This window comes from Oncorhynchus masou, chromosome 21, assembly GCF_036934945.1.
Source record: "Oncorhynchus masou masou isolate Uvic2021 chromosome 21, UVic_Omas_1.1, whole genome shotgun sequence".
Lineage (NCBI taxonomy): Eukaryota > Metazoa > Chordata > Actinopteri > Salmoniformes > Salmonidae > Oncorhynchus > Oncorhynchus masou.
Genome location: NC_088232.1, coordinates 22,887,098 through 22,905,872, shown reverse-complemented (window position 1 = coordinate 22,905,872; position 18,775 = coordinate 22,887,098). Strand labels below are relative to the sequence as shown.

General features: G+C 40.9%; 1 protein-coding gene across 3 annotated transcripts in view; it reads right to left on the bottom strand.

The window, feature by feature from the left end:
* Positions 1-18,775, bottom strand: part of LOC135507961 (mitogen-activated protein kinase-binding protein 1-like) — a 75,739-nt gene extending 56,964 nt beyond the window's left edge. For all 3 annotated transcript variants that reach the window (XM_064927801.1, XM_064927803.1, XM_064927802.1), the window contains exons 1-2: positions 17,808-18,775; positions 1,793-1,884 (exon numbers count right to left, since the gene is read on the bottom strand). In XM_064927801.1, the coding sequence (XP_064783873.1) occupies positions 1,793-1,884; positions 17,808-17,954 (239 nt within the window). In that variant the 5' untranslated portion in view covers positions 17,955-18,775. The remainder of the gene's footprint in view (positions 1-1,792; positions 1,885-17,807) is intronic.

Here is an 18,775-nt window from a genome sequence, read left to right as displayed (position 1 = left end):
GCTACAAGTACACCCCCTTGGACAGGATGCTAGTCAATCAGACTAGCATCCAGAAAAATCTCATATTCTGAAGAATATGAGCAGGTAGAGCTAGTGAACCATTACTATATAGCCTAATGTTTTACTCATAAAAAGGGATACATCTATGGGGACCAGACCAGTTCATCTTTAATTAATTAATAGCTTTTTGCCAAGATGTAATTTGTGAAGCTGTGCACAGGCACATCCAGTACCAGTCAGAAGTTTGGACACACCTACTCATTCAAGGGTTTTTCTTTATTTTGACTGTTTTCTACAGTGTAGAATAATAGTGAAGACATCAAAACTATGGAATAACACATATGTAGAAAACAAAAAGGGTGAAACAAATCAAATATATTTAAGATTTTAGATTCTTCAAAGTAGCCACCATTTGCCTTGATGACAGCTTTGCACATTCTTGGCATTCTCTCAACCAGCTTCACCTGGAATGCTTTTCCAAGAGTCTTGAAGGAGTTCCAACATATGCTGAGCACTTGTTGGCTGCTTTTCCTTCACTCTGCGGTCTACCTCATCCCAAACCATCTCAATTTGGTTGAGGTCGGGTGATTGTGGGGGCCAGGTCATCTGATGCAGCACTCCATCATTCTCCTTCATGGTCAAATAACTCTTACATAGCCTGGAGGTGTGGTGGGTCATTGTCCTGTTGAAAAACAAATGATAGTCCCACTAAGCGCAAATCAGATGGGATGTTATATCGCTGCAGAATTCTGTGGTAGCCATGCTGGTTCAGTGTGCCTTGAATTCTAAATAAATTCTGACAGTGTCACTAAGTTCCCCCTCACCATCACACCTCCTCCTCCATGCTTCATGGTGGGAACCACACATGCAGAGATCATCCATTCACCTACTCTGTATCTCACAAAGACACAGCGGTTGGAACCAAAAATCTCAAACTTGGACTCATCAGACCAAAGGACAGATTTCCACCGGTCTAATGTCCATTGCTCATGTTTTTTGGCCCAAGCAAGTCTCTTCTTCTTATCGGTGTCCTTTAGTAGTGGTTTCTTTGCAGCAATTCGACCATGAAGGCCTGATTCTCACAGTCTCCTCTGAACAGTTGATGTTGAGATGTGTCTGTTACTTGAACTCTGTGAAGGATTTATTTCTCTTAACAGGAAAAGAAAACATCAGCAGATTCACTGGGAATACATTACATAGTTGGAGAAGCAATTCTCCAAGCCGCAGCTTCCTACTAATTGTCAAACATAGACAACTGATACCTTATACTGGTTGTTGGGGTGGGATTTGCATGGGGTGGCTTCAGAATTTATTTGGGTATTCATAATTTCTTACCCACTGGTAGGAAGAAGTTTGGTCCAAATCAGATGTTGGGTACTGTATTTACTGAATATTATCTGAATCCTATAAATTAAAATGCAATAAATGTAATTAATATTAGCTTAATTTCTCAAAGACCAAATGTTATTTTAACAAAATAATGTTTAGGAATTCTAACCACAGAAACAATTTTTAAATAATCTGATATGGTGGGTGTCATGGCTTGCTGAAATGACATGGAAAGACAACAGAAAAAAGAACAACAAACATTGCATTGAAGTTGACTAAACAAGTAGCAGAAGGACAAGATGTGGGAATTTAAACAAGGTGCAGGACTAGGCATACACAGTCAACGTATTCCCTGTACTACTACACATTCATTGTCACATATTTCTGTGGATTTCTCCACAAATTAGGTGCAGATGTTGGGTGTGGTTTTGGTGTGTAACGGGTGTTCACCACGGTCACTCACCCAGCTGGGTAGGCCACAAGTCCGGAGCGAGGGTCGCAGGCCAAAGCACGGTTCCCAAATGCTGTGATCCCCAGCACCTTCTCTAATGTGACCTGAAAAATAAATAACACAAAGCTTATTACATCTCCACAATAAAATGAATGGAAACACACATTCCTAATGTTTTCTACACGCATAATGATTTGCATGTCATTGTGGCAGTATGGGGAAAACACTGCATGAAACCATGTTTACTCTTCAGCTGTAAAACACACATCCTCCATCACACACTCTCTCTGTCTCCTCCTCTCACATAAACACACATACCATTTTCTCTCCCACAAGCACATACACACACTGTTCCCAACGTTGGGCACCAAACAGAGTGTAAGGAGCACCAGAAAGAGATAGATTGTTTTATATAGTTTAGGCTTATATTACATGCTGACCACACCACTCGCGTCACATGTGTAGCAAAATAAATGTACAAATACATGCATTTCAATCATTGTACCCACACTGCTCGCACGCATCAACGAGCTGCTAAAACAGAACTTGGTTCTACTTGTGACGCTTAACACGCTGCAAGTCCTGCCTCTCCCATCTCCTCATTTGTTTTTAGGAGCATATACCCACGTGCCATCTCCTCATTGGTTTTTAGGAGCATATACCAATGTAGGTGATTGAAAGATTAACTGAGGCCCACATTGCAGTCAAGTCCGTAGTGGTAATACCCTTTTCCTTTCTTCCAGTGCCGATCAAATTTGCCTCGATCTAATATCAAGTTACCAGGCTGCTAGCTAGCTAGATAACATGACTGAACGGCGTTGTTTGTTATCAAACCAATAATTAGCGTCCAGGTATTAATAAGGTAGCTCCGGTTGTATGGGTCATTGTCACGAGAATTATGTTCTCAATGTTTATAAACCAATTCAATTAAACTGCTCAGTCTGCTAAATCAGGATTTGTAAGACACTGATTGAAATGAAAACAGACAGACGCCCAGTCTACAATAGTCATTCACGGGAACGTTCTAAAGTCAAGAATACAAAACAATTAATTTTATACTGGCTTCTCACGCACACACATCCATACGTAAACACATTCACACTAACATTAGCACACAATGTCCTGCTACGCACACACATTCACACTAACATTAGCACACATTGTCCAGCTACGCACACACATTCACACTAACATTAGCACACAATGTCCAGCTACGCACACACATTCACACTAACATTACCACACAATGTCCAGCTACACACACACATTCACACTAACATTAGCACACAATGCCCTGGTACGCACACACATTCACACTAACAGAAGGTATCCTACGCACATACTGTCTCACTACCCAGCCGACAGAGATTAGGGAGACCTTGAGACCCCTCCCCGTTCTCTCCCAAATCTCTAGTCAGGTCGGCGCCGAAGTTTGCTCAGACAGTCTGTCTTGAAAATAGCATAAAGACAAAAACTAGCTACAGTGCCTTGCGAAAGTATTCGGCCCCCTTGAACTTTGCGACCTTTTGCCACATTTCAGGCTTCAAACATAAAGATATAAAACTGTATTTTTTTGTGAAGAATCAACAACAAGTGGGACACAATCATGAAGTGGAACGACATTTATTGGATATTTCAAACTTTTTTAACAAATCAAAAACTGAAAAATTGGGCGTGCAAAATTATTCAGCCCCTTTACTTTCAGTGCAGCAAACTCTCTCCAGAAGTTCAGTGAGGATCTCTGAATGATCCAATGTTGACCTAAATGACTAATGATGATAAATACAATCCACCTGTGTGTAATCAAGTCTCCGTATAAATGCACCTGCACTGTGATAGTCTCAGAGGTCCGTTAAAAGTGCAGAGAGCATCATGAAGAACAAGGAACACACCAGGCAGGTCCGAGATACTGTTGTGAAGAAGTTTAAAGCCGGATTTGGATACAAAAAGATTTCCCAAGCTTTAAACATCCCAAGGAGCACTGTGCAAGCGATAATATTGAAATGGAAGGAGTATCAGACCACTGCAAATCTACCAAGACCTGGCCATCCCTCTAAACTTTCAGCTCATACAAGGAGAAGACTGATCAGAGATGCAGCCAAGAGGCCCATGATCACTCTGGATGAACTGCAGAGATCTACAGCTGAGGTGGGAGACTCTGTCCATAGGACAACAATCAGTCGTATATTGCACAAATCTGGCCTGTATGGAAGAGTGGCAAGAAGAAAGCCATTTCTTAAAGATATCCATAAAAAGTGTTGTTTAAAGTTTGCCACAAGCCACCTGGGAGACACACCAAACATGTGGAAGAAGGTGCTCTGGTCAGATGAAACCAAAATTGAACTTTTTGGCAACAATGCAAAACGTTATGTTTGGCATGAAAGCAACACAGCTCATCACCCTGAACACACCATACCCACTGTCAAACATGGTGGTGGCAGCATCATGGTTTGGGCATGCTTTTCTTCAGCAGGGACAGGGAAGATGGTTAAAATTGATGGGAAGATGGATGGAGCCAAATACAGGACCATTCTGGAAGAAAACCTGATGGAGTCTGCAAAAGACCTGAGACTGGGACGGAGATTTGTCTTCCAACAAGACAATGATCCAAAACATAAAGCAAAATCTACAATGGAATGGTTCAAAAATAAACATATCCAGGTGTTAGAATGGCCAAGTCAAAGTCCAGACCTGAATCCAATCGAGAATCTGTGGAAAGAACTGAAAACTGCTGTTCACAAATGCTCTCCATCCAACCTCAATGAGCTCGAGCTGTTTTGCAAGGAGGAATGGGAAAAAATTTCAGTCTCTCGATGTGCAAAACTGACAGAGACATACCCCAAGCGACGTACAGATGTAATCGCAGCAAAAGGTGGCGCTACAAAGTATTAACTTAAGGGGGCTGAATAATTTTGCACGCCCAATTTTTCAGTTTTTGATTTTTTTTTAAAGTTTGAAATATCCAATAAATGTCGTTCCACTTCATGATTGTGTCCCACTTGTTGTTGATTCTTCACAAAAAAATACAGTTTTATATCTTTATGTTTGAAGCCTGAAATGTGGCAATAGGTCGCAAAGTTCAAGGGGGCCGAATACTTTCGCAAGGCACTGTATATTGTTTGACCCTAATTCTGACTAGAACTACACATTTATTGATTATAATTTTATACATTCTAATCAATTCCATACAATTATATGGTTTCAGGGTGGAATATTCTAATCATTCAATTAACAGATAAATCCCATCATATTGTCTTAACCATTTGAGCTAGAGACGTTTTCTTTGCTGTAAAGCACGCATGCCTGTCGCCATACTGGTTTTCCTTCCTGGCACTGCAGCGTGACAGCGAACTTAGATTGGCCTGTGCTCTTGGTTATATCAGGCCAATGTACCAACTTTGCTCGCTCTGTGTGCTGCTCCAATGTACAAATGTAATAACAGAAGACTGAACTGGGTCTGCATCCCCGCTCGCTATCACGGCTAAATTCTATTTTAAAAACTGATGAAGGAATAGGGGAGCAGACGCCAGAGGGTAGATCGGTAGGGCCGAAACATTTGGTAGTATCCTCTGAAACTGTACTATAGTATTCTAACCCTAACCCCAAAGCAATACATTTTTGGTACAATACAAATCCAATACAACACATTATTGAGTACCGCTCTCCATATTTTCAAGCACAGTGGTGGCTGCATCATGTTATAGGTAGGCTTGCAAGCGTTAAGGACTGGGGGTCTATGGACCAAAGATCTATGGAATGGTCAAAATAAGTGCACTATGTGAGGGAAACGGGTGTCATTTGGGATCCATCCACTAATGCTACTATAGGTTCAAGGCTACATACAGTGAGTAATCTTTAGAGCTCCACTCACTACCTTAGAAATAAATCAGCCCCAGGATAACAAGAAAATCCACTCCTTACTTCCCTCGTACTCAAACAAAAGTGGCATATTCCTTTGTCTGACTCCCTACTCCAGAGTGCTTCACACTAAGCCAGTAGGCTGTCTGCAAAAGCTTTCCATCACCTCTTATTGGCCTACACCCTAAGAAAACAAATTAATGAAGCTCACTTCAATAATAAAACAACCACAGCAAGGCTGATGACTCACATTATGTATATATCATTAAGCAAAACTAAATACAGACAATAGGAAGAAGTAGCATGGCTTCAACACATCCAGGCTGTGGAAGGACTATTTGACCAAGGAGAGTGATGGAGTGCTATATCGGATGACCTGGCCTCCACAATCACCCGACCTCAACCCAATTGAGATGGTTTGGGATGAGTTGGACCACAGAGTGAAGGAAAAGCAGCAAGTGCTCAGCATATGTGGGAACTCCTTCAACACTGTCGGAAAAGGATTCCTCATGAAGCTAGTTGAGAGAATGCCAAGAGTGTGCAAAGCTGCCATCAAGTCAAAGGGTGGCAACTTTAAATAATCTAAAATGTCAAATATATTTTGATTTGTTTAACACCTTTTTGGTTACTACATGATTCCATATGTGTTATGTCATAGTTCTGATGTCCTCACTTTTATTCTACAATGTAGAAAATAGTTTAAAAAAGAAAAACCCTTGAATGAGTAGGTGTGTCCAACTGTGTATATCATGGTGTACAAGACACCTCTCTGATTCGTGCCTGTCTGAGTGGACTAATCCATTGTGGAGACCGCGGGGATGGCACAGTGCTACTGAAATTGTATATGGTTATATTACATAAGAACATTGTTGCAACACTAATAAAAATAATATTATTTTATAACAAATGCGCTTTCCCCCGCGTTGGATAGTGGTCGCTGTCCGCGGTTCTGAAACACATCAGTGCGCTATTGAATTGGCGCCTTTTCCTAGACCATGTTGCTATGTGGATAATAGCAAAGTTAACCAGCATATTGGTGTTGAGAACAATGCGGTGGAGGCAGCAGCAGAATGAGGAGACTAGAAAACAACCTGTGCCTTATTGTCTAAGAAAAGTGAGTAGAGAGGAAACCCAAACTTAGTTAATAATCAACAGCCTAACTGATAAATGTGCCTGGCTTTATAAATCATCCATATACACTACTGTTCAAAAGTTTGGGGTCACTTAGAAATGTCTTTGTTTGAAAGAAAAGCAAATTTTTTGTCCATTAAAATAACATCAAATTGATCAGAAATACAGTGTAGACATTGTTAATGTTTTAAATAACTATTGTAGCTGGAAACGGCTGATTTTTCATGGAATATCTACATAGGCGTACAGAGGCCCATTTTATCAGCAACCATCACTCCTATGTTCCAATGGCACGTTGTGTTAGCTAATCCAAGTTTATAATTTTAAAAGGCTAATTAATCATTAGCCCTTTTGCAATTATGTTAGCACATCTGAAAACTGTTGTTCTGATTAAAGAAGCAGTAAAACTGTCCTTCTTTGGACTAGTTTAGTATCTGGAGCATCAGCATTTGTGGGTTCGATTAGAGGCTCAAAATGGCCAGAAACAAAGTACTTTCTTCTGAAACTCGTCAGTCTATTCTTGTTCTGAAAAATGAAGGCTATTCCATGTGAGAAATTGCCAAGAAACTGAAGATCCTGTACAACACGGTGCACTACTCCCTTCACAGAACAGCGCAAACTGGCTCTAACCAGAATAGAAAGAGGAGTGGGAGGCCCCGGTGCACAACTGAACAAGAGGACAAGTAAATTAGAGTGTCTAGTTTGAGAAACAGACACCTCACAAGTCCTCAACACCAGCCTCAATGTCAACAGTGAAGAAGCGACTCTGGAATGCTAGCCTTCTAGGCAGAGTTGCAAAGAAAAAGACATATCTCAGACTGGCCAATGAAAAGAAAAGATTAAAATGGGCAAAGGAACACAGACACGGGACAGAGGAAGATTGGAAAAAAGTGTTATGGACAGACAAATCTAAGTTTGAGGTGTTCAGATCACAAAGACGAACAACCGTGAGACGCAGAAAAAAATTTAAAGATGCTAGAGGAGTGCTTGACGCCATCTGTCAAGCATGGTGGAGGCAATGTGATGGTCTGGGGGTGCTTTGGTGGTGGTAAAGTGGGAGATTTGTACAGGGTAAAAGGGATCTTGAAAAAGGAAGGCAATCACTCCATTTTGCAAAGCCATGGACCCTATGGACGGCACTTAATTGGAGCCAATTTCCTCTTGATCTGTTTCACCTGTCGTTGTGATTGTCTCCACCCTCCTCCAGGTGTCGCCTCTATGTTTTCTGTTTGTCTGTTGCCAGTTCATTTTGTTCGCCAAGCCTACCAGCGTTTTCTCCCTTGCTTCTGTCTTTGCTATAGTTCCTGTTTTCTTGTTTCCCGGTTTTGACCATTCCTGCCTGCCCTCTGCCTGACCTGACCCTGAGCCTGCCTGACGTCCTGTACCTTCGCCCCACCTATCTGGATTACTGACCTCTGCCTGACCTGACCCTGAGCCTGCCTGACGTCCTGTACCTTTGCCCCACCTATCTGGATTACTGACCTCTGCCTCACCTGACCCTGACCCTGCCTGCCGTCCTGTACCTTCACCCCACCTATCTGGATTACTGACTTTGCCTGCCCTTGACCTGTCCTTTTGCCTGTCCCTGTTCAAAATAATAAACTTCTGTTATTTTGACACTGTCTGCACCTGGGTCTTACCTTAAGCGTGGTACCTACAACAGGACAATGACACAAAGCACAGCTCCAAACTATGCAAGAACTATTTAGGGAAGAAGCAGTCAGCTGGTATTCTGTCTATAATGGAGTGGCCAGCACCGGATCTCAACCCTATTGAGCTGTTGCGGGAGCAGCTTGACCGTATGGTATGTAAGAAGTGCCCATCAAGCCAATACAACTTGTGGGAGGTGCTTCAGGAAGCGTGGGGTGAAATCTCTTCAGATTACTTCAACAAATTGACAACTAGAATGCCAAAGGTCTGCAGGGCTGTAATTGCTGCAAATGGAGGATTCTTTGATGAAAGCAAAGTTTGAAGGACACTATTATTTAAATTAAAAATCATTATTTACAACCTTGTAAACATATTGACTATGTTTCCTATTCATTTTGCAACTAATTTCATGTATGTATTCATGGAAAACAAGGACATCTCTAAATAATCCCAAACATTTCAACGGTAGTGTATATCTACAGAAATAAGACAGATCCTGCTTCTGTTGCCTGTTTGAGTGTTTGTTTAATAGCCTACTGATTTCATGAGCCCCAATTCCATTGTCAAGTAAACAATTTCACAGATTCGGCTGTTTTTAATCTTTGCTTTGCTGTAATAAAGGCTTTACAAAGTCTCTGATATTATTTATAATTTCTTTAGTGTTATTTACACTGTTCCACATTGTCAGAAAAAAATATAACGCTCCTTTTTCTTGATATCCTTCTTATTGTTATTATTACTATTAGGATCAGCATTATAATAATAAGTAATGTGATTCTCATTAGTAGCCTTAGTAAAGCAGCCTTGTATATCCACAATAGCGTTATAGGCCTAAGAGCACATCCTGTTAAGTCTTAATACCGTAAATTACTTAGGCCTACATTTTAATACTTACAGTATATAGGATACTGGATCAAACATTCATTTGTTCATATCATCACACAGCATTTATGATTTGAAATGCAAATCAAGCATTTGTTTTAAAATTAAAATAAAGCGAGCCTTGAATAATTAGCTTAAACAATAAATAAATTGTTCCATTTCGGAAATTGCATTCACGAATGAACGTGACTGGTTTTAGTCTTTGCTGTAATAGAGGATTAGCAAAAAAACGTTACAACAAACTCTCTGGTACCAGTGGTGGTCGGTGCCATTTAAGATGGGGGAGGATAACTTTTTTTTAATGAGCATGGCCTTATTTCTATTACACCATATTGGATGACAGTAAATCATATTCCATTCAACCAGTTCAATGTAACATTGATAGGTTTAGGCAACTACATGATACTACAATTTTCCCTATACCCATCATGAGGTTGCTACAACCTAGCCTATGAATGAAAGTTTACATTGTAGGTGCACAGGTCGAGATAATTTTGAGTACTCAAGGTGACAGACAGCGACACATTCAAGACCTCCTTGGGCACTCTTGCCTGCATCTACCTGATCTAGGGTGTAATCATTAGTCCAACAGTTGCAAACAAGAGTGTCTATTGGACAAATTCAGGTATGTTTATCCCTGTCTCGTTCTGTTTGCTTCCGTTTAATTATGTTTTTCAACAGAATTGGCGCAATGAATACAACCCTGGTTACACACAAACACAGCTAACTTTCATAGCAGCCACATACAAACACCTTCTCGTTTCACCTTTTCCCTTCGCTTGTGGACTTTAGTGCACAACTCACCAGCTGTCTGTGACCAGGAGAAAAAAACCTTTCCAAGCCAAACCTTCATATGATGGTCGCTAACCACTACACACAGCCTACATTGTTGTCACCATCTTATGTCAGAGTCAACATTACTACTTCAACTAACGCATTCGTAAACCAGCTACAATCACGCAGTACAGTGTGTACAGTTACGGTGTTGGATAGCGATAGCCAGCTAGCTAACATAGCATCCCTCTCTTTTTGAGCCGGATGTTTGAGTAGGCTAAATGAATTAGCTGCATTTGAATGCTAGCTAAGTAAGTGAAAAGAAAATACTACATAACAAAGCTCTCTTGCTTCTCCTTCATTTTTGAAGAAATTAATTGTAAAAAAAAAGTTTTACTATTGTCTTTCTCTCTCTTTGAGTCAACTACTCAACACGTTATGTACTTCAGTGCTATCTAGCTGTAGCTTATGCTTTCAGTACTAGATTAATTCTCTGATCCTTTGATTGAGTGGACAACATGTCAGTTCGTGCTGCAAGAACTTTGATAGGTTGGAGGACGTCCTCCCGAAGTTGTCATAATTTCTGTGTGAGTCTATGGAAGGGGTGAGAACCGTGAGCCTCCTAGGTTTGTATTGAAGTCAATGTTGGAGGACAGAAGCTAGCTGTCCTCCAGCTACACCATGGTGCTACCCTCATTGCAAAACAGTGTGTTTTAATCAATTATTTGGTGCTGTGAATATTTAATATAGTTTTATCTAAAAATCTATCACTATTTTTATATTTGGTCCTATTCTTCCTCCTCTGAGGAGCCTCCACTGTCTGGTATGCTTATAATGTATTTAGTGTCATTTACATTTTTCCAAACGGTTAGAAAATTATATTGTAATCTAACAGCACCAGTTTGGGACACATAATATGCACGCAGTGCTTTCTCCTTACCATATTTTTGTTGATCTCCAGTATCTTCTACAACTAGTCAAATTCATTCCACACATCCGACTTCCCCTTTACCTCATGAGAAACCAGTAAACATTCCCTCGTTTTGGATTTATTTGTCACGTCCTCTGCCTCTATTTTATGGTGTTCGGAGTTTGTTATAACCAATTTATTGATGTGATTACGATATACTATAGGTCAGGCCTTATTTGTTCACGTACATGTGGTGCATTAATGTGTCACATAAAGAGAGCAATGGTTGAGGGAATAAGGAATGTTTTTCCGATACACATGAGGGATTACGGTAACAAAACTTTTCAGTCAGAAATGGCTGTAATTATACTGCAGCTTAAGCAACACAGACAGAGCGATAAACACTTTGATGTTCTGTGGTGGTCGCTGCAGCAGAGACAGCACGATAAACACTTTGATGTTCTGTGGTGGTCGCTGTAGCAGAGAGGAGAGAGAGAGAACAGGTGCTAGTCACACAGTCACTCAATGTCTTTTTTTTTGTAACACGTAATAAGTCTGAGCCAGGCCAGGCCAAACAACAAATCTTAACATAATCACAAGTTAACTAAGCATGGTTGATGATATTACTAGGACAACTAGCTTGTCCTGCGTTGCATATAATCAATGCGGTGCCTGTTAATTTGTCATCAAATCACAGCCTACTTCAACTTCGCCAAACGGGTGACGATTTAACAAAAGCGCATTCGTGAAAAAAGCACAATCGTTGCACAAATGTACCTAAACATAAACATAAACATCAATGCCTTTCTTAAAATCAATACACAGAAGTATACATTTTTAAAACCTGCATATTTAGTTAAAAGAAATGCATGTTAGCAGGCAATATTAACTAGAGAAATTGTCACTTCTCTTGCGTTCACAGTGCAAGCAGAGTCAGGGTATATGCAGCAGTTTTGGCCACCTGGCTCGTTGCAAACTGTGTGAAGACCATTTTTTCCTAACAAAGGCCGTAATTAATTTGCCAGAATTTTACAGAATTTTTACATAACATTGAAGGTTGTGCAATGTAACAGCAATATTTACACTTAGGGTTGCCACCCGTTCGATAAAATACGTAACGGTTCCGTATTTCACTTGAAAGAAAAAACGTTTTGTTTTCGAAATGATAGTTTCGTGATTTTACCATATTAATGACCAAAGGCTCGCATTTGTGTGTTTATTATATTATAATTAAGTCTATGATTTGATATAGCAGTCTGACTGAGCGGTGGTAGGCAGCAGCAGGCTCGTAAACATTCATTCAAACAGCACTTTACTGCGTTTGTCATCAACTCTTAGCAATGCTTTGAACCATAGCACTGTTTATGACTTCAAGCCTATCAACTCCCATGATTAGGCTGGCAATACTAAAGTGCCTATAAGAACATCCAATAGTCAAAGTTATATGAAATACAAATGGTATAGAGAGAAATAGTCGACACGTCATAATTCCTATAATAATGACAACCTAAAACTTCTTAACTGGGAATATTGAAGACTCATGTTAAAAAGGAACCACCAGCTTTCATATGTTCTCATGTAAGTAAGTAACTTAAACATTTTACATGGCACATATTGCACTTTTACTTTCTTCTCCAACACTCTGTTTTTGCATTATTTAAACCAAATTGAACATGTTTCATTATTTATTTGAGACTAAATTGATTTTATGTATTATATTAAGTTAAAATAAACGTGTTCATTGTTCATTCAGTATTGTTGTAATTGTCATTATTACTTACATATATACAGTATATCACAAAAGTGAGTAAACCCCTCACATTTTTGTAAATATTTGAGTATATCTTTTCATGTGACAACACTGAATATATGACACTTTGCTACAATGTAAAGTAGTGAGTGTACGGCTTGTATAACAGTGTAAATTTGCTGTCCCCTCAAACTAACTCGACACACAGCCATTAATGTCTAAACCGCTGGCAACAAAAGTGAGTACACCCCTAAGTGAAAATGTTAGAGACCTTGCACTCCTCCACCTTCCGTTTGACGATGCCCCACAGATGCTCAATAGGGTTTAGGTCTGGAGATGCTTGGCCAGTCCATCACCTTTACTCTCAGCTTCTTAAGCAAGGCAGTGGTCATATTGGAGGTGTTTTGGGGGTCGTTATCATGTTGGATAACTGCCCTGCAGCCCAGTCTCCGAAGGGAGGGGATCATGCTCTGCTTCAGTATGTCACAGTAGATGTTGGCATTCATGGTTCCCTCAATGAACTGTAGCTCCCCAATGCCGGCAGCACTCATGTAGCCCCAGACCATGACACTCCCACCACCATGCTTGACTGTAGGCAAGACACACTTGTCTTTGTACTCCTCACCTGGTTGCCGCCACACACGCTTGACACCATCCGAACCAAATAAGTTTATCTTGGTCTCATCAGACCACAGGACATGGTTCCAGTAATCCATGTCCTTAGTCTGCTTGTCTTCAGCAAACTGTTTGCGGGCTTTCTTGTGCATCATCTTTAGAAGAGGCTTCCTTCTGGAACGACAGCCATGCAGACCAATTTGATGCAGTGTACGGCGTCTGGTCTGAGCACTGACAGGCTGACCCCCCACCCCTTCAACCTCTGCAGCAATGCTGGCAGCACTCATATGTCTATTTCCCAAAGACAACCTCTGGATATGACGCTGAGCACGTGCACTCAACTTCTTTGGTCGACCATGGCGAGGCCTGTTCTGAGTGGAACCTGTCCAGTTAAACCACTGTATGGTCTTGGCCACCGTGCTGCAGCTCAGTTTCAGGGTCTTGACAATCTTCTTATAGCCCAGGCCATCTTTATGTAGAGCAACAATTATTTTTTTCAGATCCTCAGAGAGTTCTTTGCCATGAGGTGCCATTTTGAACTTCCAGTGACCAGTCAGTATGAGGGAGTGTGAGAGCGATAACAGCAAATTTAACACACCTGCTCCCCATTCACACCTGAGACCTTGTAACACTAACGAGTCACATGACACCTGGGAGGGGAAATGGCTAATTGGGCCCAATTTGGACATTTTCACTTAGGGGTGTACTCACTTCTGTTGCCAGCGGTTTAGACATTAATGGCTGTGTGTCCAGTTATTTTGAGGGGACAGCAAATTTACACTATTATACCGTACAAGCTGTACACGCACTACTTTACATTGTAGCAAAGTGTCCTTTCTTCAATGTTGTCACATGAAAAGATATACTCAAATATATACAAAAATGTGAGGGGTGTACTCACTTTTGTGATATACTGTATATATAAAAATATTGGTTGATTAACTGCTATCGGCTTTTTTTGGTCCTCCAATAATCGGTATGGTGTTGAAAAATCATAAATCGGTCGACCTCTATAATATTTTTTTAACTAACTTCATTGCACTGACTATGCAAACACACTGGTCTCTACCCACACACACTTACACCCCAACACACACACACACACACACTGCTGTTACTGCTCCACATATACTACTGCTACAGCTCAGTCTCTTATCTATTCTGTTGCCTAGTCACTTTACCCCTACATACTGTGCCTTCGGAAAGAATTCAGACCCCTTGACTTTTTCCACATTTTGTTAGGTTTATTTTGTTAGGTTTATTCTAAAATGGAATAAATAGTTTTTTTTCTCATCAATCTACACACAATACCCCATAATGACAAAGCAAAAACTGTTTTTTTTTTAAATGTTTGCTAATTTATTACAAATAAAAAACTTTAATATCATATTTAAATAAGTATTCAGACCTTTTATTCAGTACATTGTTGAAGCACCTTTGGCAGCGATTACAGCCTCGAGTCTTCTGGGGTATGATGCCAAAAGCTTGGCACAACTGTATTTGGGGAGTTTCTCTCATTCTTCTCTGCAGATTCTCTCAAGCTCTGTCAGGTTGGATGGGGAGCGTTGCTGCACAGCTATTTTCAGGTCTCTCCAGAGATGTTTTTATCGGGTTCAAGTCCAGGCTCTGGCTGGGCCACTCAAGGACATTCAGAGACTTGTCCCGATGCCACTCCTGCATTGTCTTGGCTGTGTGCTTTGGGTTGTTGTCCTGTTGGAAGGTGAACCTTCGCTCTCAGTCTGAGGTGCTCTGGAGATGGTTTTCATCAAGGATCTCTCTGTACTTTGCTCCGTTCATCTTTGCCTCGATCCTGACTAGTCTCCCAGGCCCTGCCACTGAAAAACATCCCCACAGCATAATACTGCCACCACCATGCTTCACCGTAGGGATGGTGTCAGGTTTCCTCCAGAAGTGACACTTGTCATTCAGGCCAAAGAGTTCAATCTTGGTTTCATCAGACCAGAGAATCTTGTTTCTCATGATCTGCGAGTCTTTAGGTGCCTTTTGGGAAACTCCAAGCGGGCTGTCATATGCCTTTTAATGAGGAGTGGCTTCCGCCTGGCCACTCTACCATAAAAGCATGATTGGTGGAGTGCTGCAGAGATGGTTGTCCTTCTGGAAGGTTCTCTCCCATCTCCACAGAGGAACTCTAGAGCTCTGTCAGAGTGACCATCGGGGTTCTTGGTCACCCCCCTGACCAAGGCCCTTCTCCCCCGATTGCTCCGTTTGGCCAGGAGGCCATCTCTAAGAAGAGTCTTGGTGGTTCAAAACTTATTCCATTTAAGAATGATGGAAACCACTGTGTTCTTGGGGACCTTCAATGCTGCAGAAATTGTTTGGTACCCATCCACAGATCTGTGCCTCGACACAATCCTGTCTCGGTGCTCTACAATTCCTTCAACCTCTTACCTTGGTTTTTGCTCTGACATGCACAGTCAACTATGGGACCTTATATAGACAGGTGTGTGCCTTTGAAAAATCATGTCCAATCAATTGAATTTACCACAGGCGGACTCCAATCAAGTTGTGGAAACATCTCAAGGATGATCAATGGAAACAGGATGCACCTGAGCTCAATTTTGATTGTCATAGCAAAGGGTCTGAATACTTTGAAAATAAGGTATTTCATTATTATTATTATTATTATTACACATTTTCAAACATTTCTGAAAACCTACTTTGTCATTATGGGGTATTTTGTGTATATTTGTATTTATTTAGACGTTTCCACTTCCCAATAACAGCACTTACAGTTGACCGGTGCAGCTTTGAAATGTTACACACTGACTTGTTGGAAAGGTGGCATCCTATGACAGTGCCACGTTGAAAGTCACTGAGCTCTTCAGTAAGGTCATTCTACTGCCAATGTTTGTTTATGAAAATTGCATGGCTGTGTGCTCGATTTTATACACCTGTCGGCAACAGGTGTGGCTGAAATAGCCAAATCCACTCATTTGAAAGGCTGTCCACACATTTTTGTATATATAGTGAAGCTACCTCAATTACCTCGTACCCTTGCACATCGATTCAACAGTGTTACTCCCTATATAGTCATGTTATTTTGACTCTTCATTGTTATTCACTGTTTATTTAGTCTTCATGTCAGTATTTATTGGCTACCCGGTGGTCTACACCTGCTGTATACGGTGCATGTTTCAAATGACATTTTATTTGGAAAGGACCAGTAAGTAAGCATTTCACTGTTAGTCTACACCTACAAATAAAATGGCCTTTACTATACATGAAACCTTGTCATATTGATTACATTCTTGGACTTAAACTTCAAATGTACAGTGTTATTGTCACAGATGGAGATTTAGCCAACAAACAATCAAACTGGACAGTTCTATCTCAATCTCTTCATTTAAAGATTCAATCATGGACACTTACTGACAGTTGTGGTTGCTTTGCATGATGTATTGTTGTCTCTACCTTCTTGCAATTGCCTGTACCCAATAATGTTTGTGCCATGTTTTGTGCTGCTGCCATGTTGTGATGCTGCCATGGTGTGTTGCTACCATATTGTTGTCATGTTGTGTTGCTACCATGCTATGTTGTCCTAGGTCTCTCTTATGTAGTGTTGTTTATGTAGTCCATATTTTTATTTTAAATATATATATTTTAATCCCAGCCCCCGTCCCCGCAGGAGGCCTTTTGCCTTTTTGTAGGCCTTCATTGTAAATAAGAATTTGTTGTTAACTGACTTGCCTAGTTAAATAAAGGTTACATAAAATACATTAAAAATGTTATCAACTTAACTTGGCTAATGTTTTTTTTTCTTTATTGCTTTGTAGGGGGTTCAGTCAGGCACACATCACGTGTGTGCCTTTGTGAGAGAGAAAACACAGGCAGCTTGTATCCTACATGTGAATGGAAGGATCACAGCTGTCTGTGAGAGGTAGGTGTCACAAGCCATGTGTGTCACATGCCATTTTCTCACGTCAACACCAAGGGAGCAACACTAGGGAACAGTTCTCCTATATAATCAACTTACAGTTGCAAATATCCTAGCCTTTGTCCATAGGAATCACTGTAACTGCAATTGGGACAGTAATATACTAGTTGTAACCAATTACTTCAAGATGAAGATATATGGAGTTAACTGCAAGACTAGGCTACTATGAGGGATGAGGATTAATGCTATGAACAACCTCCATGGGGTTGTTCTGCAAGGGGGAATAAGCCTGCATGCAATGTAAATGTTTTTGGTTTATGATCAGTGACACACTTCCCTAAATATGTAATGTTTCTGGACTCTATGAGGAGCCAGACAATTATTTCCACTGGAAAGCAATGTGCTGATCATGTAATTTTACCTGTAGATTAACGCTATTTCAATTAGGCCTATATAAACATTATCGCGATATTGCCTGGAAGGTCGCTCGTTGTGTTTGAGAGCAAACCTACAAGCTGGTTATAATGGTCTACTACTGATCCTATCCACACCGGATACATACCTTGTTACTGAGATTCTCTTTATGGTTCCGATCTTTATTCCTTCTCAATTTGATAGATGGCGAGCGGAGAAGATTTTTGATCCGACTCTTTATTGTGGAACCCTCCACCGTCATCATGAAATCTAAATTCTGACTGATCTCAGACATCGGTTGATAGAACTAGTACATTAAATCTGGGAACCAGTGATGATAGCCAGACTAAACCAAATGTTGTTCAGCAAAATAAATACAAAGATAAAATAAACGTTAATTTGCTGTCATGCTTCCTTCTGGTTCAATGCGTTGCGTGTTATGTTGGCATGATGTGTGCGGTTCCCGTTCATTACATGCCCTGGTCTGCCTGGAAAGCTTTTCTACATGATCCGTCCTTCTTGCATTACATTCTGATCCACTGGGAGAGATATTTCTCTGGATGCATTTGGAAAAATTGTCCATGTTCCCAGATTGTCAGCAGTAGTAGCTAGCTACTTCGATGGTCGGGTTCCTGAAGACTGTCAGTCACCCCGCGGCTCCTAGTCTTGTGTCATTGCGTCCTCCGCGATGAGAACTGCCATTGGTGAAACTGGATCTGCGGCACAATACCAGTTATTGGTTAGCTACTGCAGCTAGCCAAGCTTTCTGCCAATGTCCCAGCTGTCTCTTTCGTCCCCACATTGGGCAAGAAAGATACTGCCGTTAGCTAAACCACATGCTAAAGAAGAATATGCCCAGTGCTATTGCCTACGAGCATGCCATTCAACAACGTTAGCAAGCTAACTAGGTACTGTAGGCTAAGGTTGTGTATAGCCCCCAAGCACTGTCAGTGACATGCCAGCTAGCTAGCTACCTTGCCGCTTCTATCAATCTTTTTCTGTTTATTCCATGCAGGGTTGAATGACAACCGCTTGCGACACTTATATCTGTATTTTACTTTCCCGTTGTTGAAGAAATTTTGGACAGGACTGTCAGGGCAGACCTCAGTCTCGCCT